This window comes from Amia ocellicauda, chromosome 9 (genome assembly GCF_036373705.1).
Source record: "Amia ocellicauda isolate fAmiCal2 chromosome 9, fAmiCal2.hap1, whole genome shotgun sequence".
Taxonomy (NCBI): Eukaryota; Metazoa; Chordata; class Actinopteri; order Amiiformes; family Amiidae; genus Amia; species Amia ocellicauda.
The window spans coordinates 29426323-29454075 of NC_089858.1; the positions used below are offsets into that span (position 1 = coordinate 29426323).

The following is a 27753-nucleotide window of genomic DNA, read 5'->3' on the forward strand; positions in this document are numbered from 1 at the left end:
CACCACAGAGACGCATGAGTGCTCGAGCAACCCTGTAGAATACGTGTCGCTTCCTGTAAAAAGGGGTGTGCTTTCGGAAAAGGGAGGCCTGCATTGGGATGTGGCGTGATGGTCACATTTTTGTTCGGTATTCCTGCTCTCCTGATACCTTGGCTGTTTCCCAGACCCCGCTGTGTGCGCATACCCACCCCCACATTTTTGTTTTATTATATATTTTTTGCTGTAGGCTTTTTTTTTTTTTTCTTTTTTTTTTATCAGTCTGAACAAGTTAAGCACACCTTCAGGAGTCCAAGGTCCACATCTCCTGACTGTGCTGGGAAGCCTCGCCCTCTCCTTGGCTCACACTCCCAGCCATAAGCCTGCCAAATTCCTCAGCCTGTCCACCTGCCTGGTTCACTGCTGCTGCCTCCTTCCCCCAACATTTCTAGTCAAATGTAAGAAATATAATCCTGTTACTTACAAGCTTAGAGTCTTTTCATTGTATTTTGATATCATATATATATATATATATATATATATATATATATTATATGTATTTTGTTTTCATTATTTTTTTTTGCTATTGAAACTCCAAACACTTTCTGGACTGAAGCCAGAGCTGGGGGTTTATCTCTGTGGACTGAGATCGAAATGTCCTGTGATTTATTATAGGGTTCGATCAGGGTGGGAGATTTCATTGCCAATGGTTGCCCAGACTTGATGAAACGTATAAGATCCCTGAAATAATAACGTGTTTTTCTTTTCAGATGTACGCAGAAGTGTTCCCTTAAGACATGCCACTAGTGCAGTGCTGCTCCAGTGTCCGTGCCCAAAGCCAAAGTAGGGTCATCACCCACTGATATCTCTGACCAGGTAGTAGAACATCATTTTTGTTTTTAAGTTGGACCAAGAAGCTTTTTCAATGAATGTAATCTCTACAGATATTCTCCACCAACTACCTTTGCAGTGCGAATAAGCAGAATATCTGTTCTTACATTTAACAAGCTAGATGAAATGGTTTTCCCACCTAAATTCCAAGAGGGCACTGTGGCTGTTCAGTAGAAACTAGTCTCAGGGATGGATCGAGCTAAAAATCCCAAAGGAGGAACTTAAACGAGTAGAGTTCTTCATACATTTTGTTCACTGTGAGAGGTCTTCTTTGTTCAGGTTGCAGTAGGGAGGGAAGGACGGAGGTGTGGGGGGGGAGGGTTGAAGTGGTGGTTAAGAGTGAAATTAATGAATGTTTGCTTTTGCTATACCTTGATTTTATTGTCCTTTCCCATATACCAAAGGCCTAGCCCTGTTCTCTATCCCAGTGTTTGCACAGTGCTTAAATAAGCTATTTTAATTTACACAGCCTTGAAAGCAAGGCAAGGTATAAAAATAAATCTTGGCAGAGTCTCACCTAGTAACGGAATGAACGTCTAATCAAAGAGCCCCATCCAATGAAGAGTCAGCCTGAAATGACACTCGTTGCTCAGACACTGGATTTCGCAATGAAGAATCAACAGAAACCCATTTTTGTGTGGCCATATTTCCCCTCATCAAACCTCATCCAGTTTTGATTTCATTCAGATGGATTATACTTTGATGAAATTCACTTATTTAAGCATACTTTTTATACACAGTAAACTATGACGTAACCAATCATTAATTAATCTCAGTTATGTGAATGAATACCTGGTCTCCCCCATTGGTCCTACTGTATGGGCCATGTACACTCACCTAAAGGATTATTAGGAACACCTGTTCAATTTCTCATTAATGCAATTATCTAACCAACCAATCACATGGCAGTTGCTTCAATGCATTTAGGGGTGTGGTCCTGGTCAAGACAATCTCCTGAACTCCAAACTGAATGTCTGAATGGGAAAGAAAGGTGATTTAAGCAATTTTGAGCGTGGCATGGTTGTTGGTGCCAGACGGGCCGGTCTGAGTATTTCACAATCTGCTCAGTTACTGGGATTTTCACGCACAACCATTTCTAGGGTTTACAAAGAATGGTGTGAAAAGGGAAAAACATCCAGTATGCGGCAGTCCTGTGGGCGAAAATGCCTTGTTGATGCTAGAGGTCAGAGGAGAATGGGCCGACTGATTCAAGCTGATAGAAGAGCAACTTTGACTGAAATAACCACTCGTTACAACCGAGGTATGCAGCAAAGCATTTGTGAAGCCACAACACGTACAACCTTGAGGCGGATGGGCTACAACAGCAGAAGACCCCACCGGGTACCACTCATCTCCACTACAAATAGGAAAAAGAGGCTACAATTTGCACAAGCTCACCAAAATTGGACAGTTGAAGACTGGAAAAATGTTGCCTGGTCTGATGAGTCTCGATTTCTGTTGAGACATTCAGATGGTGGAGTCAGAATTTGGAGTAAACAGAATGAGAACATGGATCCATCATGCCTTGTTACCACTGTGCAGGCTGGTGGTGGTGGTGTAATGGTGTGGGGGATGTTTTCTTGGCACACTTTAGGCCCCTTAGTGCCAATTGGGCATCGTTGAAATGCCACGGCCTACCTGAGCATTGTTTCTGACCATGTCCATCCCTTTATGACCACCATGTACCCATCCTCTGATGGCTACTTCCAGCAGGATAATGCACCATGTCACAAAGGTCGAATCATTTCAAATTGGTTTCTTGAACATGACAATGAGTTCACTGTACTAAACTGGCCCCCACAGTCACCAGATCTCAACCCAATAGAGCATCTTTGGGATGTGGTGGAACGGGAGCTTCGTGCCCTGGATGTGCATCCCACAAATCTCCATCAACTGCAAGATGCTATCCTATCAATATGGGCCAACATTTCTAAAGAATGCTTTCAGCACCTTGTTGAATCAATGCCACGTAGAATTAAGGCAGTTCTGAAGGCGAAAGGGGGTCAAACACAGTATTAGTATGGTGTTCTTAATAATCCTTTAGGTGAGTGTATATTAATGTTTGAGTTAAATTAATGCATCTCTCTTGAAGATTAATACTTTTGAGTGTGTTGCATGATAAAATCCCCAACAGCATAATCAGTCAGTAAGGGAGGTGAAGTGCGTCGGTGTTGAACCAGCAGGGTTTGTTAGCAGGAGCTTCCCAATTCAAGGTCGAGTTGAGCCACTTGACTTCCTGTGTGTCACCCGGAGCAAGACTCCCTCCCCCAGATCTGTGCTTTTGAACGGACATAAACGTGGTGACTCGGCGGCAGCAGCAGCTGCTTCAGCTCCTAGGTCCTGTACATCATTTAAAAAAAAACACTTTCCTAAATATCAAAAGGTGTTTAAATGCAATGAATGTATAAGCCAATGAATGGATAAACGTATTCATGTGTCACCTCTGTCTTCTGTGACTGAATGTCTTGGTCTGGAGAGTTGTGGAAATGCTCTTGGGTATTTAATTTGTTTTTGGTGTTACTATTGTGATAATACATTGGGTACATTTGAAAAATAATATTGTGGTTAGACATTATTTATATATTTTCATCACCACCACCCTGTATCGGTCCACTGCTCTATGTAACCCCCCAAGAGGTTTCCACTTGTTTCGATCTATAGCTTCCCTTTTCCATGATTTTGATAGATTATAATTCTTTAGTATTTTTACCCTAAATAATATGGTTTTGGTCAAGTAGTTAGCTGTTACTGTTTGCTAAAGTATGTCATGTATTAGTAAAGTGATATAAAAGATGTTATGGATAATTCTGACATGAACCTGGAACGGCTTTACAACGTAAGAGCTACAAGCAACTCACTATCACCCAGAAACCTGGAGCACTGAGACCAGACTCAGACCCCACCCCTCAGCCTACTAATAATTCTACTAAACTGAAAACACTGAAGGTCAGGAGAATAACTGTTTTCTGTATACGTCCAATCTGTATGTGATTACCCTTGAAGGGACTATTATTTTATTTTTTATATTTAAATAGCTGTTAACAGCGTTATAAATACATGCATTTTTTTATTAATTTGATCAATCATATGAGACACTTATTATTGCCCAGTTATTAGCAAACCATAAACAGCTAAAAAAATCTCATTTAAAATGTAGGCATTAGTTGTTAACACTTAATACAGATGGAAGCAAATTGTAAAATAAATATATCAATTAACAACAAAATATATACTTATCTGGTCATAAATACATACAAACGGGTGACAAATTAAAGGAAAAACCATCATAAAGCGTCTCAGTAAGGTGTTGGGCACCACGAGCCGCCAGAACAGCTTCAATGCTCTTGGCATAGATTCTACGAGTCTCCGGACTCTACTGGAGGGATGAACACCATTCTTCCAAAAGATATTCCCTCATTTGGGGTTTGGAAGATGGTGGTGGAGAGCGCTGTCTGACACACCGGTCCACAATCTCCCATAGTTGTTTAATTGGGTTGAGATCTGGTGACTGCGAAGGCCATAGCATATGATTCACATCATTTTCATACTCATCACACCATTCAGTGAGCACTCGTGCCCTGTGGATGGGGGCATTGCCATCCTGGAAGAGACCACTCCCATCAGGGTAGAAATGTTTTGCCACACATGCACTCGCCCACTTGTCGAGAACACTAGCCAGTTGAGCATCTGTGTGACTGAAGCTCCTGCCAGTCCTGGCCCAATGATGACCCCTCTTTCAAAGTCACTTAGATATTTTCCTCTTGCCATCTTGATCCAAAATCAAGGTCAACTGGGCCTGCTCAGCATTTTTATACATGCCACAGAGCATGATGGGATGTTAATTGCTTAATTGTATCATGCAGTACACCTGCTTGGAGGCATCTGTATTCATTCTGTTCCTCCACTCCACACTTATGTTTTCCTTTAATTTGTCACCCATCTGTATATACATGCATGCATTCATGTCCCTTAAAATGAAGTGTGGCACTTTTCTATGTTGGCTGAAATAAGTGGCTGCAGTGATCTTTAGTTGCATTAGCAAATGCTGTGGTCTTAATGTGCTTCACAAAATGAGTGCCATCTCAACCATGATCATCACATTGTGAAAAAAGATATTATACAAGAGCAGCAAAAGTAAGAGGAAATAAAAGAAAACACTCAAGGTTTTTCAATTAAAACATTTTATGTTTGGTTTAATTTACAGTGCACATTATCCCATATCTTTTTTCTCCCCAGTAAAAAAGCAAGTCACAAATTACAGACAAATGCTGCCCAGCAACATTAGTAGCAAAAGATGTCAATCCAAACATCTAATTGAAACATACAGAAATTGGCTTGCGCTCGCTATTTTAAACAGAATCCTTTTTTAAGATTTACTCTTTGTATCGAAAACCTCACCCTAGTTGCATATATTGAGATTATCTTAGTTAAACATTACAATGCACACAGTTTATAACAGAACATAGTGCTGGTATGTAACTTGCTAAGGAATTTACATGTCTCCACTTTTTCATAGTTACATGTTGGCAGGAAGTGAAAGTATTGTTTTACAATGTTTTTTTGCTCTTATTTTTTAACCATGCAAATCTTTCTTCTTATTTATCGTGTATAATTAAAACATAAAAATGCTTAGGAACTCAAAGTGATGTGCAACCTGTCTTGTCCTTGAACCAGCCTTAAAGGACCTTATAGCGTCTGGGTTTGTCCTGAGATATGGAACAGGCTACAAGGAACACAAGTCTCTTGCATATTATACAAATTATAAAGTTGGTCACTGGAAAAGCCTCACTGTCATTTTCTACTCTTTTTCATAACACATCGAAGACAGCTGTCTACACAAGTGAAACGCTGTTTGACAGCCATGGAAATATGCAAGTTTGACAGGAAAAGTAAATATAAAGTATATAAGCTTTGTTTTGTTTTTGTTTTTCTCTGTCATCTAAAAATACAAGAGACAAAGCGTCTTGTTTTTTCATGCTGTTATGTTGGCATCTCTAAAAACTAGGCCTGACATGTACAGCCCTGCCTAGACTGATTTATTTAAAGCAATTAAACCTCCGCCCCAGACACTGTAATGTTTATTTCACTTTCTCTATTAAACCAGGTGCAGAACTGCAAAATAATTGCCTTGTTCTCTCTTATTTTAATGATCATGGTTTGAAGTCTTGCTTTAACAGCTAAGTCAGACAAAAAAAAAACGAAATCAGTCAGAGATTTGGCCTTCCCTTATATGCAGTTTTAGAATTAGAATAGTTTTTAATCTTCTGTAAATACCCTTAAAAACTGCACAGGTGTGTCTTTTCAGTGCTCTGAAATACCCATGCTGTACATGAGGTCTATACTAATTACAATATGTACTATATAACAAAGACTTCAATCGTACGTCTTCTCAGGAAGATTATCAATCAATTCTGTCACACTTTCTACAATTATAAAAGTACCAAAACACAGGAAAGTTGAAAAAAGCATTTGATCTGAATATAAGTTAGGAAAATATATACGAACAACGGTCAGTAGAACACACAATCAAAGACTTGTGCAATTCTGTCTGACACATAAGAATCGCTAAAGTAGCTCCTCAAACTGGGAACATTTCTAGTCCCGATTGTTTTACCTGGGGGGATGTCTTTTAAAAACCCTAGCAAAGTTGGATTGAGCTTCTTGCAAGATGTCAATTAATGACAGGAATAGATATATTCGATGTTTGTGCCTTGTGCAACATTGTGGTTACAACCACATAAAGTGGGGAAATAACTTATGAGGTGAAAAATATATATTATAGAACTAAAGAAGTAGGTTCTACACAAACTGATCTTCTTTTGCTTTTAAAATACGCTTCCTCTAAATAACTGACGTTTCCAGGCCTGAAGCTGGTTGTCAGTTGGCTGAGAATGAAGTTGCGTTAACAAAGACACAACAACATTGACAGAAAAAAAAAAAAAAGTGTCAAAAGCATCTTGGCAAAAGTTCTCAATAAAAACAAAAAAAAGTAGAATTCTCAAACATTGTAGATGAAAAAACAAAATCATATCCCACTGAAAACCAAAACGGCAGCCCGCCCGGTCCTTATTGCCCTGTGTGGTGGTGGTGGTTGTTGTTGTTGTTGTTGTTCTGCGCTGTGTTGGAGGCCTCCGTTGCCTGCGGCTGCACATTGTCTGCCAGGTTGTGCGCGTGCTCCAGGAACAAGTCCTTCAGCACGCTCAGCTCCTTGCTCAGCAGCTTGATCTTGGCCTCCAGACGCTCATTCTCCTCCTTCAGTTCGTTCACCCTCTGCTGGGTGTCCTGGGCTTTCTGCTTGCTGCGCATGCGGCTCTTCTTCACAGCGAGGTTGTTGCGCTCGCGCCGCTGCCGGTACTCGTCGCTCTCCTTGTCCGGGCTGGACTTCTTGGACTTACTGGGGGCCATGGCCTTGCCGCCCCCGCCTGGACTGACCGGCACCAGCTGGGGAACCTGCTGTAAGCCGCTGGTGTGGGCCTGGGTCTGGATGACGCTCACTCCGTTCTGGTCTGTAGAAGGTTTCTGCTGCGACGTTTTGCTCATTTGGACCGTGCTCTATTGTGCCACTGCCGCCTCCTATCAGCGTTATCTCGCCAGGCCGTCTTTAGCAAGAGAGAACACCGTTCTGTCACTGGACCACCGCTGAACCGCTCTCCTTTTCAACATAAAGGACGCCTGTATGAATAGAAAGTGTGCATTAAGAGATTATTTTGAGCTTACAGACAATATAAAATACACACACTGTGCTTGAAGGGTGACCATGAAGAAAGGAAATCCTACGGGACAGTTGGAGTAAATTTCTTTATTATTGAAACAAGTTCTGTACATAGAAACCCATAGCTGAGTATAAATGAGAGCCATAAATCAACTCTGAAAATGTGTTTTAAAAACAGAACAAAACCACAGCTCAACTTGAAAAGGCTATCGCCACCTCATTCCCATGTAAAGTATTCCCTTTTATGTCGCTGAACAAATAAATACCCCCCAGTACTAATACTTAATACAAAAAAGTTGCATTTATGTTTGTCTTGGTTTCATAAACAACGGCAATAACCAACTTAAAAAAAACAACTCCATAAAACCATATTTGGCAGCACAGTGTGAATCACACGGACTATTCAACTGGGTTCAGTTGAATCATGTGTTTGAGGGCAGCTGTGCATTGTGACGTCATCTGAACAGTGGCCCCAGCTGCAGTCCTCTGTTCAAATGGCACGGGTGAAACGTCATCACGAAAAACCGACACATACGCAGCTAATAATAGGTTCAGGAAAACAGGTCAATAACATCACACACTGCCTCCAAACAAAATCCAACTAAATGTGGGTCGATGCGAGTCCAACAGAGTTACTTTTCGCTTTTCATGTTTGCACTGATCGATCATAAGTATTCAGGTGCTCAGACATGTTTTAACCCTGTTCATTTTCAATTACACTGAAAACGGATTCGTCTTTAATAGTATTGGTTAAGCGATGACGTATGCTTCACAGCCAGGTCCATTCCAGCGCAGGAAAAATGCAAATCACGCCGCCTCGGACGCTGTAGCAGAACTGTCACTTCAAACCTACGGCCGCGGACGCGCAGCGCAGACGTCCGCAGTTCTGCGCCGCTCCACCAATGGGCTCGCCGGGATGGTGCAGAGCTGCGCAGAACTGCGGCCATCTGCGCCCCAGGAACACAGCAGCGGTGCGCCAGAGCTATTGCACGGGGTTGCATCATCGTGTGTTTTCCCCGCACACTCACCCCTCCCGCACCGCCCCGCAAACTCCGGAGAAATAGCCAGGCAGCCTCCTGCACTGAATCTGTACTAGTTCAAACCTCTCACTCCACAATGTGCTGTTTCAATGATCGTGTTCCCTTTAGGAGTCACGGAGGGTCCCCGACGATGGATACGCCCACTGGTTTCTAATCTCCCTTCTGTCCGCCCTGTTCTCTCTCTTAATCGCAAATAAAAACAGGCCGAAAGGAACCGACCGAGGGGCACATGGAGCTGCTGTCCCGTCAAAGCAGCCCCGCAGCCTCAGCGCTATATTCGCCACAGCGAAGCGGCGCCTCGGCGTCTTGAGCCCGGAGTCCAGACCCAGGCTGCTCCGCTGCCCTCGGGTCCCCGAAGCCCCTCGCTTTCTCTAAAATCCCCCCCATGTCTTACCTGCTGTGGTCTCCGCAGTGAGATTTTCTTTGTTTCTTTTGTCGGGCTTTATTAAAAAGGCAGTTCGTGTTTTTGTTTGGTATCGGAGCTGGTGGAAGTATTGCGAAATCGCGCTCACCATGTAGGGAGATCTATCAGCCGCACCAATGGACTCCGCATGTCAGCCGGGGTGATGCAATGCGGGGTGAGTGACAGCCGCGGCGGCCAATGGGGAGAGGCGGCTGCGGGAGCGGGGCGGGCTTTGGTGGGAGAAGTGCGGAACAGCCCGATCACAATCATGAATGATTCACTGTGCGTGTCCAGTAAGAGTTACAGGAATAGATCTACACCTACACACACACACACACACACACACACACACACACAGCCAATGACCTCCATTTTTCTGTGTTCCTTAAGGGAGAGATGTATAGCTGATTGAAGTTACAGAAGAGGGCCCACTGTAGTGCATACACATCTGCTTGTGATTCAGATAATGAGGTCACCTGTAAATCATACAGAAACACGACCATTAACTAACGAGGGATGCAAATAAATTATTGATTTTTATTCAAATGCAACAGAGGATACCTCTCCCACAGCATATTGTTTGCTTGTTGATTTATTTATTTGTTCCAGTCTCCCAGTAGGCAATCCCTTCATATTTCAATAGGGTTAAGGATTTGGAGGATTACATACATTTCAGCTTTTGTATTTTGAGTGAAATATTACATTATAATGTAACAGCTGCACAAATACAGGATACTTATGAAGAGCAAGCATGTCGAATCAAACTAAACTCTGCTTGTGAGTTGATCTTCACAGTGGCAGTGAGATGAGGTGCTGTACTAGTGGTAACAGTTTAAAGTCACAAAGCAAGGAAAGGAAGCTTAATCCCAGCGCTGTCAGTGTGATAAACACCCCGACTGACCCTCAGTTATTACCCCACAGTACAAGACATAAAGTTGGGATTCTTTTGGCCCCATTATAACATAATTAAATGGAGTGAATAGTAGGACCTTGAGAATTGAACGATGCCATAGTAGTGCTCTCTGTAAGGGTCAGTGTTTTCTAGTGTAGTTCAAATGCCTTCCTGACATTTTCTTTTCCTCTAAAATGATGGGAAAGGGATACCACCAGCATGAAGCACAGAACTGTAATAAGAATATAAGAATAAGCACTAGGAATCTACTTGAGGACGAAAAAGCACAAAGGTTTGTTCTTCAAAAAGGATTTAAAAGTGAGGGCTCTCTGCTTCTAATACAAGAAAGAAGAAAGAACATAAACGTTATTGAAGTAACCCAATAACAGATTATTAAAAAAAAAACTCAATCTCTTTACATATGTTACTCCTATTATTTTACAATATGCATTTGCTAATTGTGTTGCACATACACACAAACATATTGTCCCCCTTTTTTGCTACACTTGTGGTTGCTTGAACAATATTATGATTTGTTATGCTGTAGTGTGAGTAACAATCCCTTATAAAATGGGAAGCGGTCTTTTCGTTGTTCTTGTAAAAGCACAGCTGATGAACACACGCATAATGATTAATGAGTTGCATATGAAAATGATTGCACATGGAAATATCACATTTCTTACATTCCTGCTTCCCAAATGTCCATTCCAAAATACATTCAGATAAGTTATGTAAAATAAGCTCCATATTGTTTTGTGGAAGTGTTTCAGGAATATACTGATGTATTAAAACCTGTTGCACTTACTATCTATAACTTTAAAAAAATCACATTTGTAAAATGTATAATGAAGGAAACTAGATTGTAACAAGCATGTTTAAAAGGACACTTATTAATGTGTCTATAATATTTTCTCCATTATTGAGAAACATGGTAACAATCTTTATGGATAATATATTTGTATTTGACCCAAGTACAATGAAATCCACTAAAATTGTATTCTTACCTTTGCCAATATAGCTCTTTCCAGATTCATAAATTTGGGATAGAGACCATGTTTATGTTGGAGAGAAAACATTGTCACCACAATCTGTACTTAACAATGGCACTGCTAGGAAAAGACACTGAGACGCTGTAATCTCAAAAGGAACTCTGTCAACTCTGTACATGAACGCTTTTGTTATGCACTTATTGAACTATGAGAATAACATTTCAGCAATCAGTGATATTAGCTGATTCGGGATATTTTCCTGTTTGTAACCTCGGGGATTGTGGTGTGCTGCGTTTGCAGTTACAAAAATGAAATGAATGTCTGAGGATATGCACAGGCAAAAAGCTGACAGACTGCTAGAATTGAATGGGAAATCACTGTAAAGGTGTGATGTGATTAATATGGATATCTAATGACAGTGGGGATGCAATGAGATCATAAACAAATTATAAATTCAGGGCATATGTGCCATTACCTGTAGTGTTAGAATGTTCTTATCTCCATAACACGTGCTTTTTGATCGCTCACATAGATCAATTATGTAAAAGAACATTTTTCTCTGTTTTCAGCACTGTACCAGGTCTGATCCACTGGAGCTCTGTGAGGTCTGCCATGTGGGTAAATTCAATGCGGTAATGTTAAAAAAAGTGGGATCAAATACCCTAGAGCAGAGCCACACAGCACCAGAATATGGAAAAGGACTTCAGAATATCAGAACTACAAATGTTGTTCTCAATCATTCTAGTAGAATTCTTGAGATCTTGTAATGACCTTTGGGCCGTTTTTTGTACTTTATTTTGGCTTGTAAATTATACTAAAATGTCAAGGGTTTCATCTGTGTTGTTGAATAATACTTATTAGAAAGTCCTTGCAGTTCATTGAAGTCAGTCAGTTAAACAAAATAGGATAGGAAACGTCAGCACTAAGTACAAAATATATGTAACATAGTTCAGAAATGAATTTTACTGCAGCATCATGAGAGAAATGTGCTGAATTGTACTGAGATACAAACCTGATGCCCTTAAAATAATTTTTAAACCCATTTCATAACATCACTCGCTAATATGACATTATTCAATCTTCCATATTACTATCTTCTGCAAATAACCCAATTGACCGGGGATTTTGTGGAAGAGAACATGAAAGCGGTCTATTCTCGGTGCTAAATAAAAGCAGTCTCTCCAGACTTGCTAAAACTGGAACAAGTACTGCGAGAAACAACAGAGGGAGCTCCCAGCTCAGCAGAGAGATTCACGACACAGACCGCAATTAGCAGAGCCCTGCGCTGTCCGGGACAGGCACTGCAGCGTAATGCCCTCAAAGGGTGGGCTACTGATGATGTAGTGCCACCGGCAATAGGTCATTTGCACCTGTAAGCAGCAGTAGACATTAAGAAATGTATTTTGTATTTATTGTTTCATAATGAAATCCTGGCTACAATGTAGGAGTACAACGAATCTGATCATCTGTTGTTGTTTTTTTCAACTGTTTTTCCAAATTGTCTAGTTATTTTCGGATATACAAATAATAGACTTTGGAGCTAACCACTGAATATCAAATTTTGCTCTGACCACTTCAAAAGATCACTTGGTAATGGCCGAGCCGGCCCAATGCGGGTGTTAGGGCAGCGGGTTTTTGGTTTGGTTTTGATTGATTGTTATTTTCAGCTTTTGAACGGGCAGTGCTCTCGACTATTAGCTTTCCACACAGACAAAATAAATGTAGTAATTCAATAGTGAAAAATGCCAGAAATGTTGCAATATTGGCAAACGGCTCTTGAATCCCTTATGTAGGTAAGTCACATCTACTAAGCAATTTCACTACATATCTAATAATATAGTAGCCAGGGTGCAAACTAGCCAGAGACTCTTGGAGTTTTCAAACGTTGGGAAATGGTAACCTTTCACTTGGATTTCATGAAGATTGTGTGAAAGTATTATTCAGTTTGCAGCTCAACACATTTATACTATGTGTGACTAGTAGATGGGGTTTACATTTAATATAACTTTGGATAGGATTACATTTTTTGTTACATAAATTGTACATAACAAATAAATAAATACAATAACTTACTGTAGACTGCATCACACAAGTTGGATGAAACGATTTTAATGAACTTAAAAATATATCAACTTCACTCCAGAAAGCGATAGATTCAAACTCTGTATCGCCTTTTCAGTAGTGTGATTTCTCCTGATAGCTCTAATGAGTCCCATACTATAAAACTGCCAACCAAACACACGACTCCATACACCTTATTCTACGTCTGCAATTGCGGTATTAAGCATGGCATATTAAACAACCCAAAAGTTAATTATTATTTTGTTTTTAATTCATGCCTATATCAGTACACCACAGCAAAGTCCATCTCCCCTTACAGTCACACTTGCATGCTGTGAAGTCCCAGACTGAATCTGAGATTTGTCTAAACTCTTGCAGACGGTCTATTAATAGACCATTGAATTAAGTAAGACTGCACAGGCAGCATTATCTTGGAAAAGTGGTCTATTGCAGTACTACGTCGTTTGACTCTTTTCTCCCCCGATAGTGTTGAATTCGTCGTCGTGGTATCTAATCAGCTGGAGTTCACATGCAAGGGGAGGAGCTGCCATGGTACACTTTGTTCATTTGCAAAAAGGCACGTTTGCGGCGCAGGGAGCTTTGTCAGGACGGGTCTCAGCATGGGAAGATATGGCTGGCACGACTGTCTGGACTGGGACAGCGGGCAGCACAAAAGTGTGCAAATAAAAAGCGAGTCATTGAAATGGACTTCGTGATATCACCTGGCTCCAGGCTGCTTTACACCCCGCTGTGTCACCTGGTTACCAAACTATCAAACGTGCATTGAACGCACCTTGAGGAGCAGATTGACTGTAATACACAAACAAACAAACAAAACGTGTACTGTACACACATGCTACTGGAAACTGCACACACTTGTCACTACCTTTGTGGTGATGTTTGCATTGGTTTTATGTAGTTCAGTCCCAGATTAGACGCAGTGGATCTGTGTACCTCATTCAGTAGTGCCCAGACAGAGCCCGCTCACCTGAAGACAATTCAGCATTGGAAATATATTGCTAGCCTGCAGCATCTCAATGTCATTAGTCCGATGCTAACATCATGATGTTTATAAAATAATCATGTTGCAAAGCTACGGTTATGTATAATTTATCATTACAAAACACTAATTCAAATTAGGTAAAAATAACAAAAGTGTGCTTACTATGATATCCGTTTCTACCAAATAAAACCAATATAAAGAATTCGTTTGCTAACCAGGCTTGACACACAAAACAGCTGGAAAAAAAATCATAATAATCTGAAATATAGGTTTTGGTCCATGTAGTAGTTGATTATGTATTAAAAAGAGCAGACGTTTGTAATTTGTGCCCCAAAAATATGATGAGTTTTAAATGTAACCGTGTATTACATAATTTCAAATTATTTCAAATAAATTACTTTGCTGGACCCTATACGATGATACATGTTAAGTTGCGCCACACATACCATTATTATTATTATTATTATTATTATTATTATTATTATTATTATTATTATTATTATTAATAATACATAATAATAATACTGAAAACATCGAATGATGAATTGTGCATGCTTGTATTCTTTTTAAAAGCTGTGTGTATGCATTTTCATTTTCCATAATGATATCAGTGTGTTATTTGTAATTCCTCAGGTCGTGACAGTTTAATTAAATTAGCACTTTTGTTTCTCTCTGCACGTTGCTGCTGTTTTCAGTAAAACCCCAGACCTCTATCCATCCACTGAAATAAGCAGGTAAAACAAACACAGCCCTTATCAGCGCGCCGCTCGCAGTAGGACCCTGCGGCGCCTGGCTGCGGACACTACCGTATATATAGAACAAGAGTGGGGAGCGTAAATCAGTGAGTTGTGAGCTACTGGAGCTTCGACACTAATAACCCTCAGCCGGCCTGGAAGGACTGCCTTTGGGAAGCCACCCTGCCTCGTACAACACCATCAACTCCCAGACCCGGCCTGACAACACCTGCCAGGGCAGCGCTTTCACCTAGCCAGTGAGGCTTTCTCCGGCACTGCGATCAAGCTGGATTCCCGCAGCTCCTCGCCATGCCTGGCCGGTTTTAGATACTCCATGGAGCAGCCCAACTTCTACGAGGTCGACCAGCGGCCCCTGATGACCAGCCTCCCCCAGAACCAGCAAGCCGCCTACTGTTACAAAGAGCCTCCAGCCGCGGGAGACATCAACGACATCTGCGAGAACGAGAACTCCATCGACATCAGCGCCTACATCGACCCGGCCGCCTTCAACGACGAGTTCCTGGCCGACCTGTTCCACAACAGCGCCAAACAAGACAAAGCCAAGCTGGCGAGCGGGGACTTCGAGTACCCCAATGGAGCCGGCGGCGCTGCGGGGGCGCACCAGCAGGTCTTCGGCTGCATGAGCAACTACATGGAGTCCTCCAAGTTGGAGCCCATCTACGACCACCCTTCAGCCACCAGAATCCGACCTGTGGCTATAAAACAAGAGCCCAGGGAGGACGAAGAAGCCAGCCAGTCACCCATGCCGCCGACCTACCACCATCCCCATCACCACCACCACCATCCGCAGCACCTCTCGCATCTCCAGTACCAGATTGCGCATTGCGCGCAGACCACCATGCATCTCCAGCCGGGCCACCCGACGCCGCCCCCCACCCCGGTGCCCAGCCCTCACCACCAGCACAACAGCCACGGCGGGTCCATGAAGATGATGAGTGGCGGCGACAGGTCCAAATCCAAAAAGCACGTCGACAAGAACAGCAACGAGTATCGCCTCCGACGGGAGCGCAACAACATCGCGGTGAGGAAGAGCAGAGACAAGGCGAAGATGCGCAATGTGGAGACCCAGCAGAAAGTCCTGGAGCTGGCGTCCGACAACGACAGACTGCGGAAGAGGGTGGAACACCTCACCCGGGAACTGGAGACGTTAAGGGGCATCTTCAGGCAACTTCCCGACGGCTCTTTGGTCAAAGCGATGGGCAACTGTGCGTAAAAGCGAAGTGAACCCTGCAGGACTCTGCTCTAGATATAATGGGCTCTACTCAAACTCTATTTTTATAAGGAAGCCAGGCAGCTGGGGTGTACGTGTATGTGCCTTTTTTATTTTTACAAAACGATAAGCTCAGTTATTTTTCCACATGTGAGTGTTAAGAGTGGTGGTGTATGTGTTTTGTGCCTTAATGTAAGAATGCGCCCGAATGTGTGTTAGCTAGGCAGAAAAACCAACAAAACAAAAAAACATATCAGTGCAGCTAAGGTAGGCTCTCGGTCTGATTTGAAAGGTGGTTCATGTTTTAAAGTTAACTTCTCCTCAACATGTCTGTTCCAGTCCAGCTGTCCAGTGCGCTGTGCCCAAAGAAGCGCCTTCATTGCCAAGTGCTGTGCGTGCGTGTAAAGACCGATAATATTGGGGATATCATCTCTTGAAATGCCTGAAAGTATCAATGCATTGACTTTGTGTTGTCAGTGAATGCAGCATATTACATCTCTGGATACACTTTATTAAAATGTCAGGCAAGATATAAGGAATGTCTCTATTTTCTGTATGGAAGAGGAGGGAGATGTATGGACTGAATTAGGATAAGCCAAAGTAAAGGACTGGAATGCAACTGCAATACTGGGGTGTCTGCTTCATATGAGCAGTTAGTATATGCACTATATGTCGTCAAAATACGACGAAATGAAGCACATTGTATTTTGGAAATAGCTAATTAAACCCCTTTGGTATTCTGTGCTATGATGTATGCTTTATGGATTTAAACCTTTCTATTTATGCTGTATAATTCAACAAATGTGAAAATGTGCCTTTACAGTTTCTGCTGCCATCTTCACGATGATTCAAAACAAAGGTCTTTTTTCTGTTGTTTGTATTCTCTCACTGGTTTTGCAGTGACATACTGTTGTACGATAACCTGCTCATTGGTGTCGGTTAATGCACACCGTATTAAATAATTACACTCGAGAGGATTGGGGATTGACTTGTTTTTCCTTTTTTTTAAGACTGGTCGGTGTTTATTTTTATTCTTCTTTTTTTTTGCGGGGGGGGGGGGGGGGGATAAAAGGAAAGTAAGCACTTTTTACAAATGCAATTTGTTCAGCCAAATGTTTTAAATTGTAAAATACAAAATATATATACGTGATATATGCCCAAATGGAATTATGAAAGTATAATAAATGAAGTCATGCCAGACATCTTTGTTGTTATGTTTCTTTATTAATCGAAACAGTCAATTATTAGCAATTTGGTTAAAATCTTTTTATGCAGTTCGAATACTAGTATAGTTAAGCTTTGAAGCTAGTCAGTAATTGTAACTTTTTTTAATATTTTGGCAGAGTAATTAAAATAAATCACTGCAAACGTGTATATCATTCTTAATGTGTTAGTTTCATGTCTGACACATGTTGCAGAGCAGTATGAGACGCAGTTCTGCACGTTGCGCATGTGGTGCAGTTGAAGCTGCTGCCGGTAGGTGGCGCTTGCCCAGCAGAAGTAGCTCAACATGAACTGTAGACAGGATACAGTAACTTGCAATAATTTACAATCCGGTAAGTGATAATGCTACATGTATTATTCTTATGTGAAAGCTATACAAATACTATTAATAATAACGGTAATAATAATTGGATAACTGAAATCGCACAATTATTTACATATCAAGCATATTTTAAGGCAGGAATTTGAAATTGGTTAGATTTGCACAAACGTAGCATCAATATCTATCCTATATATAAAATGCTAACAGATTTTACGCCAGAAAATGTTCACCGTGCGCACAATGCTTTTAATTCAAAGCACCTCATAGACATACTTCAACATGAACGAATCTGCAACAGGCCTGCAAGTGTGAAGTTTTCTTGACTGTAACCGAGCAGTCTCCAGAAATGTACCGTCCTGGCTCCAGTCGACATTACTGATGGCTGGTGACGTCTGAGGCCGAGGAGGGGACATGGTGGTGGACTGAGATAGTTGTCACGAAGATTAAGCCCAAACCTGGTTATTGTTTTAAATATATAAATATAAATAAAAACGACAACATGGAGGTTTAGATATTCAGAAGTGGGGGTTGGGATTTATGTCCAAAGTGCATCCTCAAGACTCCAGTTCAGACTGTGCCACCCACCATCTGTGGCTTGGCCAGATTCCTTTAACTATCCTTTAGAAGTCCAGTTTTCACCTTTGAATCGACTCCTTCTCTGGAGATATTTGCAGGAACGCGTAAATTAAATGTTGGGGCAGCTTTATATCTCTACTGAGAAGCTCTAAAGATGGAAAACTGCTGCAAACTGCAGCCGAGAGATCCCACCTGCACAGTTTTATCTCTGCCAGGCAGCTCAATACTAAATTCCCACTAATTGTTTCATGCAGCTGCTCCTGACACATTCATTAGCGCTCAGGGTTAACGTGTCAGACATTTAAGAAAGATTGAATTAGCACTGTGTAAGGAGCTGAAGCAGTTACCCATGGCACCATTATTTGGAGGTTATAGCCCCAGCCCTGTCTCTTTTCCTCTGAAGCTAGCTTGCTAGATTATTCTTCACACAGGCGCAAGTGGCAACAAGATTTAATTTCTATATCATAGACATTTGGCTGACGGCTAAATCTTGTGCTGTGTTTCTGTTTTACATAAGCTGTCTGTCACTACACACTATCAGTAAATCATTGCAGGTTCTCATAAGGATAGGAATGATGACAGATAGGGCAATCTGTACTGCCCCGCCTACTCATTTTATATTTTTTAATTTGTCCCGTAACCCTGTGATCAGCCAAGGAGCAATCTGTAAACATTGATTTCACCAGTGGCTGTGTAAGCCAATGCACTGCTCTCTCGATTGGGGTCTAGTCCACTGAGGACAACAGGCAGCTAATGCCATAGTCACTTTATTTAAATAGCTATTCACCTCACTGGGTCACTCACACAAAGGCACACCGTAATTACGTCATTAGTTAAATAGAGAACAAACATCTGCTAGGTAAGGTTTAATAAATCAATCGCTGCAGAGTTTCCAGTTGTTGGACACGAAAGCGGTTGATTAGACAAAAGGCTTGCAGAAACATTAACCTGATAGCCAATATTCTTATTTTATAATAATAAGAAGAACATGTGTGTAGGTCTTAACTAATGAAGACAAATCATGCATCGCAGAATGACTTAAGGAGGCTTTCATTTGGTTGTTCGTAGTTTATCATAAAATAAGTTCCTACTACTCATGGTTCAAGACCCAGGGACACATTTGAGCTATTCCACATTTTATAGCCTGCAGACTTCTCTATAGCAGCCAACAAGAAAGTGTGGAATATTTCATTATTACCTTATTTTGAGAGAAAAATATTAAAAATGCTGTTATGCTTTATTGTTTCCCCTGTTTTTGTTTTTAAAGGACTGGAAGGCTCATGAAGCTCAAAAGGGCTCAAAGGGAGTCTTTACCCTCTGTTCCTGTGCTCCAACACACTAGACCATCCTTCCCATCATCATTATGCGCCAGTGAAACGGTAGGTCTAGGATGTTTTGAAAGGCTTTGGGGAGCTGTCTTTTAATGCATCTTCCTTTGAATTCTCCATTCAGAAGACCTTGCTCTTTTACCGCACACATATAAATGGAGCCAGAAGTGTATAATTAATATTTGAATGCATTGCTAGAAGACAGCTGTATCAGTTATGTTGTTTTCTTTATTTGTTGTTGTTGGCAGTGATGATGGAGATCGTGGAAATGAAACAGAGCTGGACACTCATATGTGAACGGGGTCACAGTTTTAAGGCGGCCCTGGGCCGGGTGAAAACTAGTCCCCCTTTTTACCCGGCCTAAATCTTTTGAGGGGCCTAAAGGCAACCTGAATGTGAATATGAGCGTGCCGGGCCCTGGGCCGGTGGAAAGCGTCAGTACACCGAAGCAGGTTTACATTCAAATCATTGCATTTTAAAACGAGACCAGCTGTTTACTATGCAATTCGAAATGCAATTATATTGAGCTGAGCAGTACAATTACAAATGCCAGCTTTGGAGGTAACAACTGGGATGATGCAGAAATTAAAGCACTGTTTACTATGTGTATGGAAGATAAAAAAGAAACCGAAGAAAGTGTACGAGTACTGCTGTCTATAGAACTATAGAAGCGATCAAAGGCTTCTTTCGATGGGTATCAATTACTCCCCCGACCAAGTTAAAAGGAAAATAAAAATGCAAAGATCAGACTTTAAAAATGACAACAAACGCGCTGGAGTCCAGAGAAAAGGTTTCACGTTTTTCCGAGGAACTCAGAAGAAATTTGAGGCGGCCCAGGGCCCCAAATGTGAACGTGGTCCTTGACTCAGCTGCTGGTTTGACCCCTGACCCTGGTGGTGGAGTCAACCAGCCTTTTTGTGCACTCAGCGGTTAACCTCCAGAGGAGCATGTTTCATCGGGATTGAAAGGTAATAAAAATAGTGGCTTTGGAAAGTTTCTGTTTAACATGTTTGGACTACTTCCTCAAAGTCATTGCTTTTGCGAGGGCAGCCCTTGGTCTTCGAAGTCAAACAGTAGTGAACAGTCACACACAGAAGGATTCTTAGGGAGCTGGAAATAGTGTGTGTGTGTGTGTGTGTGCACGCACTTCTAGGAGCGTGTGCAATTGTGTGCGCTTGAGGGTGCTTTTTTTTCTCCTTCAATATTTGCCATTTGATCAATTTTTAACCAGACCTTTATGTCAGCCTGAGGCCCTATAGTGCTGAATCAGCTTTTTTCTCTTTATGCATACCAGACATCATCAGGCAAAGGGAATTAAACATTGTGCCTGCTTTCCTGTCTTTTGCCCCCCCCTCCCCGCCACTGCCTAATTTTGTGACTTCCTAAAACTTTAGTCAGGCTTATAAACCTCACACTCATTTCAGAATCACCCCCCCGACATGGCCTTTGTGCGCTATTCAGATCCATGTTTTGTAGGATACGTTTGGCTTTAAGTGTCAGTTTTTCAGAGTCGCACAAAATATAATCAGGGTGTGCTATGCTGGATGAAGTGGTATTGGAATTGGATAGAAGCCATTTCAAGAATCTCAAGTGGGGTTGTAGTAGGATAACAACCCAAAACATGAATCAAAAGTCCAAGGGAAAGCGAAGCCACGATGAATATTCCAGACCTAAATCCAATAGAACATGTGTGGTGTGAGCTGAGTACTAGCACCTTTGTTATTGAAATGGTTCATAACCTTTTCCTCCTGATATGGCTTATGGGGTTAATCAGGAAAGTAGATCGAGGAAGTGCATCCTGTGTGTGGAGATCAGGAATGGAGGCCATAAAAGACAACAGAAGGTGTGTCTTCTCCTTCGAATCCCATTGGCTTTTTTCTTCAGCCTTATACTTTGTACATTTTTTGTCGGTCTATTTTGTTAATGTTTAACCCAGTGACAATGCATAGTGTAACGCATAGTGGATGCACACAGGCTGAGACACAGAGGATCATGGGTAATTATTCTGCACTAGCTTGTTTGCGGTCTGAACTATCCATTGTTTGTGGTGCCTTATAAAGGTTTCGCTGCTAAAACCTTATAAAACAGTTATGCAACTATTTCGAAGGGAGAGAAAGCTCTGCTTGTTGGTCTCTTGGATCCTGAAGCTGCATCAATTGAACCTATGAACTTTCACTATTACGTCATGTCACAACGCATATTTTATCACGTGCTGTGTTATGGTTATGTCTCTTTGATGGGTACCAGTAAATTGAGTTTGCTTGCTTTCCAGGAATGTGTCTCTGTCTCCAGAACTAATTCATTGCTGCTCACAGTGCTCCATCAGTTGAGTTATTAATTTTTTTAAATTAGTACAGGACAGGGGAAAGTTATGTGGGCCTTTAATTAAACCAAATAAAAAATAAATCCTTGTTCTAGATCAGAAACATGCAAAAGAACTGAAGTAACAGCTCTCTGAGTGTCTCTTTATTTCTGATGTTTTGATCACCCTCTGTGCATGTGTAAACTACAAAGTACAGTAGCTGGTTCTATAAGCGTGGTCCAAGGTGTGGAGTTGCATCTGTAGGCGGACACCTCGCTCGAGCCAGGCCTGAGCTTTGTTTACGTATTTGTGTGATGTTGCAACTTGCGTTCGTACCTTCCCTATCTTCAGAAGCAGCAGGTTGGGCTACCGGGCACTGACGGATGACTCAAGCCCTTGTCTGGTTCACGTTCCAAGCCTTATCTAAATCAGACCCTCATGCAGGAGCCCCACATTTAAAGAGATACAGCATAACCACTACGGGTAGTTCACACGACCTCAACATGTACCAAGACGAATCACACCAGTCCTGCTCTTTTGCTGAGTTCACACGAATTCTAACCACATTTTTTAGAAGTAGAAAATCATAATCATTCCTATATGATATTTCCTGTACAGAGTTTTTGTTACAGTGCAGTACAGCTGTCGTTACTGAATCTTTTAATTGGTTCTCCTATTGTAAATGGGAAGATTTGATATTATGGTGTCCAGGTCATTTTCTACCAAATCATGTCCTTAGGGTATACTTCTGGATTCTGAGCAGCCACAGTTCAGTGCTATTGAATTAAACAGAGACGATCCAGAGGTAACACCAATTTTGTGAGTTTACACCTCTGTTGATGTAAGCGGTGAATCTTGTTAGCTCCACAACATGAGCTTTTTGGAAAATCGGGTATTTGTGTATAGGCAGCACTTAAGAATTCAAAATGATTGATGTCATGTAAACTGGACACTCCCCCACCATAAGCACAATATAATCTATTCTTCTGTACCTGTCTGGGTCTGCCTGAATAAACGCACAGAATATGTATCTACAATGGGTCCTGTGTGAGTGTTGTTTTGACCTAAAACACGATGAACACACTTCTGTTGGAAATCACTGTGTATTTAAAGCTCTCCTGGTAATTAAGGCCTGTAAGAGCAGTATAAAAAACAATTAACTCATGAAATGCAATAAAATTGTGAGTTTCACAGACTTACTGCAGAAGACAATCTGCTAGAAAATGTAATTGAAGCAGGTCTTTTTTTTTTTAATCCCTGTCTTATTTGTGCTCGCTTTATATTTCACTTTCACATTGCGGTCCCAGACAACAGTCTTAATGCCCACCCCCACCACCACCACATAAGAAAAAAACAACAGAAAAATGGCAAGAAGTATATCGTGCCCAATTACAGGTTACGTTCAGGCTTTAAAACCAAAGGGCTTATGAAAATATCCAGTGATTCCAATAATAATGAAAAATATCTGGATGGCATGGGGAAAAAATGATTTTAATGGAGAGCCGGGGGAATTGTAGCAAGCTTTTTTGTGTTGTTTTGTTTTTAGTGGCAAAGCGCTGGGTGTTATTGCTTTCACAGCTATTCGGCATGAAGAAAGTGATCATATCTGGGCCTTTATAGGAGGGCTTCTCAGACATTACTTTAAAGCTGGGCCATGTTAAAGACCGGTTACAGAAGATGGAAAGATAACCACTCCAGCAAGCATGGGGTGCCTTCTCGATAATGTCCCTATAAAAGTCTGCTGCCTTCCACACACACGCACTCACACGCCTGCTTTATTCACCTAAGGTTGTATTAATGTGGTGAATTCTATTCTTCCTAAATATTTGATTAAGCTGTCACTTTGATAGACACTAAATAATGGGTCTCCTTGAGCCCCAGCCCAGCAGGTTTTGTCAACGGGTAAAATGTTTTGTTTTTATTTTGCATGTGGGTGTATACTGAATCCTTGCTAGATTGAAAGGTACACTTGACAGGTATGAGAGAGGATAGCACATCCAGTTTTAAATGTCTGTAAAACTACCCCTGTGTGAAAAAAAGTATTAATGTTAAAATGTGGGTAGTTCCTTAGATCAGTGGATATACAGAGCAGATGCAGCAAAATCGGTGCTAATGGGACACTGTGAGATTCTGGGGTTGCTTTGCAGGCTCCGCAGAGAGATTAACAATGCTTACCCTCTCTTTACATTGTTGATTGGTGTTAAGAAGAGTCATGTTTACAACGGAAGTCTATTTTTCACTGCTTTTTAGGCAGGAAAAGACTATTAATTACTCCCTATTACATTCGCACGGGAGAAAATATGGCATTTGTCCGACTTTGACAGCTAGCCTTGCATCTTGCATTTGTTTTGAGGAAAGTTTTAGTGGTTTTGATGTTGTTTTTGGACCGTTTTGGTGTTTTTGTGCTGAATGTATTTTAATTGTCATGCTTTGTTTTGCTTTCTTGTTTTGCTATTTTCCAGAAAACAGCCCCGACGCCTTACACCCTGAGAAAAGGGGAATGGTTGATTTCATCTGAGAAAATGAGGAAGAGGTTAAGAACGCAGACTGTTATCGTGAAGGTTTTTTTCTTCTTCAGCAGATCATGTGACTGCAAAAACTGTGGCGGTTTTTCTGAGTAGTTAGCTCCAGAGATGGAAGTGCAAATTAAACCATACTTCACTATCACTAAGAGGAAAGAACAAGACAAATGTTAACATACAAATGAGATCTATACCTTTCTCTCAGGATCAATGTGGCCAATATGTTGCTAGGTAACTTGATCCTGAAACCCACTGCTCTCTGTGTAAATAGGTACTTTTTCCATCTGAAATGTCCATCTTTTTAATTTCTTCTTTTCTGCTCATGCTTCTGTCCCCCTTTCGATCTCAGTGTCATCCTCTCGGGTTGTCAAGACCCTTCAGTACATGGAATGCTTGTTTCAAGTCCTGAAGCTTTCAGAGATCCAGTTCATGTTACCGGTGTGTGTAGCACATAGCTGTCAGACCAAGAATAATCCTGGTGCATCTTCATCAGACGGGCCAATTACAGGGTGACTTTTGAACACATTGACCCTTCGTCCTCTGAATAAAGTCAGCTTAGGGGGCAGAAAGACATAAAAGAAAAATGAAACACTGGTTTCCTAGTTTGGGCTGCGGGTTTCCCTGGCTGAGGCTCAAGCAATCTGTTAAAGCAAAGTGAGACTATATTTTATTATGTGGAAAAGAAGCATCAGGTGTAAACCTTATTTATATATAGGGATATAAAAGCAGATGCTCAAAGCAGTGATTGACACGGGCAGCATCGTGATTGTTAATAAACAGAACAGCAACCAAACAAATGCAAAGCAGCGGCACATTGTTGCAATTTATGGTGTTAAATGTAACCATGTGTGAAAGGGCGTTTGGTTTTAGATACTCAAGTGTTCAGCCACGAGAAGGATACCCCAGGATGATACATTAATATTTTTCCAAGCTGGTCTCTCTGGAAAGAATAGAAAGTGGCAAATCCTCAGGCAGGAGAAGTTAGTGGTACACATTTGTGACTCAGTTGCAGAAAAGCACAAAATCTGCAGATCACCTTTTTGTGGTACAATGATGTGCTTGTTTGCTATCTCCCCTATCTGCCGCCTTCTCAGAAAAACTCAATTTTAATATGCCAGCCCAAGAAGCTGAGCCTCCACTATCTCACTTAATAATCTGTCTCCGTGATGACTAGAGGGGCAGCTCCCCACTTGATAATACCTTCGGTGTTGAAATGCAGGTGTTTATATCCATACCTACACAGTGCCTTAGTGCGACCGTGTGGGAATTGAGTGGGAATGCTAAGCTGGGATAGACTGTCAGTGGATTGAGACGTACTCTACCTGCGAAAGAAAGTCCTTTCCCCCTGGCGCTGATTCAGGAGACTTGATAATTAGCCACAATGAACCTAGAGTGAGCTGCACTAATTGCTCTCTCTATATGAATCTTTATAAATGTCTCATTCAATTTCAGTCTCCATAGCTATCCTACTTAAAAAATAAACGAGCAATGTGGTTATTCTTTGTGCCCACATCCAATAACTTGCTGCAGCACTATATCAAAATATATACTGTATAGATATTGCACATTTGCTGAACACATGTGTTTGCACCAATAGATGACGACAATAACATAAATAAAAAAAACAAGTCTTTAGAATTTGTTGCATGTCTTAACACATACTGTGAGAACCACGCACTGGATCTACATACTTGTCTTGTTCTGCAAGTAATCAAAGTATTTGAACTGAAGTCCAGGAGATAGTAGTCAATTTAGAATGAATCTGATCATGAACACAAAATAAATTAATAATAATAATAAAAAAATCATAATAGATCTGTTCGACATCAAACTAAGAACACTGCATAATGTTGGTAATTAAAAAAAAAACTTTTTTCTTTCTTATTTGGATCTGAAATGTAACTGTCAGCATGGCTTTAATAATAGACCTTATTAAACGATCTTGTTCATAAATGTATTAGCTTTGGTTTCGGGGTTCAGATTTCCTGTGTACTAGAGGGGACAAAAAGCCCTGATTAGGGTGCTATTTTAAGGAAGGGCAAGGAAAGAATGTAGAGTTTTATTACTCTTGGCAGTTTCAAATTTCTTTCGCCCCTTTGTAGCAACTTCTAAATCACCTCGATAATGTACGTTTGCCATTTTTATTCATTTGGAACATGGCGGCTTCTACTTAACTCCCTTTAGATAATCATGACCGGCGACCACAGCTTAAGTACTTGAGCATAGCCAGTATCCCGCAGTGTCAGAAATCCTTCAGAAGTAATCTTATTTAATGAGTAAAAACAGAAAAAAAGAAACCACAAAAACTAATAAAAATAAAAATTTGTTGCTTTAGCTCCTTAAGGCCTCCCTGTTCTCATGAAGTTTTGACAGTCCCGAGATGAAACCCTGGGTGGTACCACTGCCTGATAAGATTCTTCGGTTGCTGAAATGTGATTTTTGGCTTTTTTTTCTCCCTTTTGCACTTTTTCTGTTTCGATACAGCAATTTTAGCCGCAGGTGGTATGGTGCAGCGTGGGTCATAGCTGTCTGTCATTCCATCTGCTGCATTCTTGAGCCATCGTGTCTGTACTGACTGACCGAATGCATTAGTGTTACTTTCATGGAGTTGCTTGCGTTAATTCGACAGAACCCCAAAATGAGTTGCAAGTGATAGTATGGAGTATGGGTTCAGAGAAGCTTTGTTTGTTTATAGGCAGTGCAAAAAGAATGACTTGAGTATTTGTTGATCAATTTCAGAATTGGCTTGTATGTGTCCTTCTCGTGTAGGTATGGAGAGTGGTACAGTGGTGCCTTACATTGCCTAACTGAAATCTGGTGGCTTATGGCAGAGCTTCAACAGTGGAAATGGGTCAACAACATTTGAGGAAATGGTTAATAAAGCAAAACGGGTTAAAGACAACTCTAGATAAATCAATTTACAGCTCAGTGGGATGTCTCTTTCTGAATGAACACGAGTCAACAACTGAGGTTTTATTAACGCTTGTGGCAGAATGCCTTCAAGGTTAGAAAAGGCCAAAAGATTCAGCTATCATTGAAGTCCAAACTCCAAGGAGAAAGATAGGAAATGAATGATGTATGGCTTGAGAGATTCACCAGATACGTCATGCCATTTAAAATAAAAACAAAAAAACATAACCCTATGTAAAAGCTGTATTCATTATTAAAACCAAAATGAATTTATATTGCACAAAGTAGATTCCTGATTTCTTGATTGTTTCTAGACTTTGAGCAGTGTTAATCAGACATTACTAGAACAACATTGATTGGTGCAGTATGTATATATTTGTGTTTAGTCTCTATTGCTGATTTGCTTTACTGAATCAGCTAAATTATATCAGACCCGCAGAGATTTTTAAAATATCTGTAAATGGGAAAATCCAGAACCCAGACATCATTGATGAGCTTCATTACAATTTTGTGAGTAATCAGCCTTTAATAACCTGACAGTAAGTCAAGCATATCTCTGATGAAGGCAATTGGCAAACCCAAAGATCAAATGTTTGTACTTGATATTAATAAAAACTGGTGTTATCAGTAAACAAGA

At 41.1% G+C, this 27753-nt stretch overlaps 2 protein-coding genes and 1 long non-coding RNA gene across 4 annotated transcripts; 2 read left to right on the top strand and 1 right to left on the bottom strand.

Annotated features, from left to right (window-relative positions):
* The first annotated feature begins 131 nt into the window (after positions 1 to 131).
* Positions 132 to 27753, top strand: LOC136759155 (uncharacterized). The gene is made up of 4 exons (XR_010820012.1): positions 132 to 434; positions 747 to 852; positions 19322 to 19433; positions 24147 to 27753. It is a non-coding gene; the product is annotated as an uncharacterized LOC136759155 (long non-coding RNA).
* On the bottom strand, positions 5032 to 9254 carry cebpg (CCAAT enhancer binding protein gamma). 2 transcript variants are annotated; one of them, XM_066714020.1, is made up of 2 exons: positions 9014 to 9254; positions 5032 to 7539 (listed from the first exon to the last, which is right to left on the bottom strand). In XM_066714020.1, the coding sequence occupies exon 2, from the start codon at positions 7405 to 7407 to the stop codon at positions 6934 to 6936; it is 474 nt and encodes a 157-aa protein (XP_066570117.1). In that variant the 5' UTR covers positions 7408 to 7539; positions 9014 to 9254; the 3' UTR covers positions 5032 to 6933. The 2 variants fall into 2 exon arrangements, with proteins under 2 accessions (XP_066570117.1, XP_066570118.1); XM_066714021.1 differs by having other exon boundaries at positions 9132 to 9253.
* Positions 14789 to 17134, top strand: cebpa (CCAAT enhancer binding protein alpha). The gene has a single exon (XM_066714022.1). It carries the CDS (start codon positions 15036 to 15038, stop codon positions 15933 to 15935), a length of 900 nt encoding a protein of 299 aa, XP_066570119.1. The 5' UTR covers positions 14789 to 15035; the 3' UTR covers positions 15936 to 17134.

Bases quoted from the DNA above. Each gene is read 5' to 3' on its own strand.
- cebpg (XM_066714020.1), bottom strand. From the start codon at position 7,407: ATGAGCAAAACGTCGCAGCAGAAACCTTCTACAGACCAGAACGGAGTG.
- cebpa (XM_066714022.1), top strand. From the start codon at position 15,036: ATGGAGCAGCCCAACTTCTACGAGGTCGACCAGCGGCCCCTGATGACC.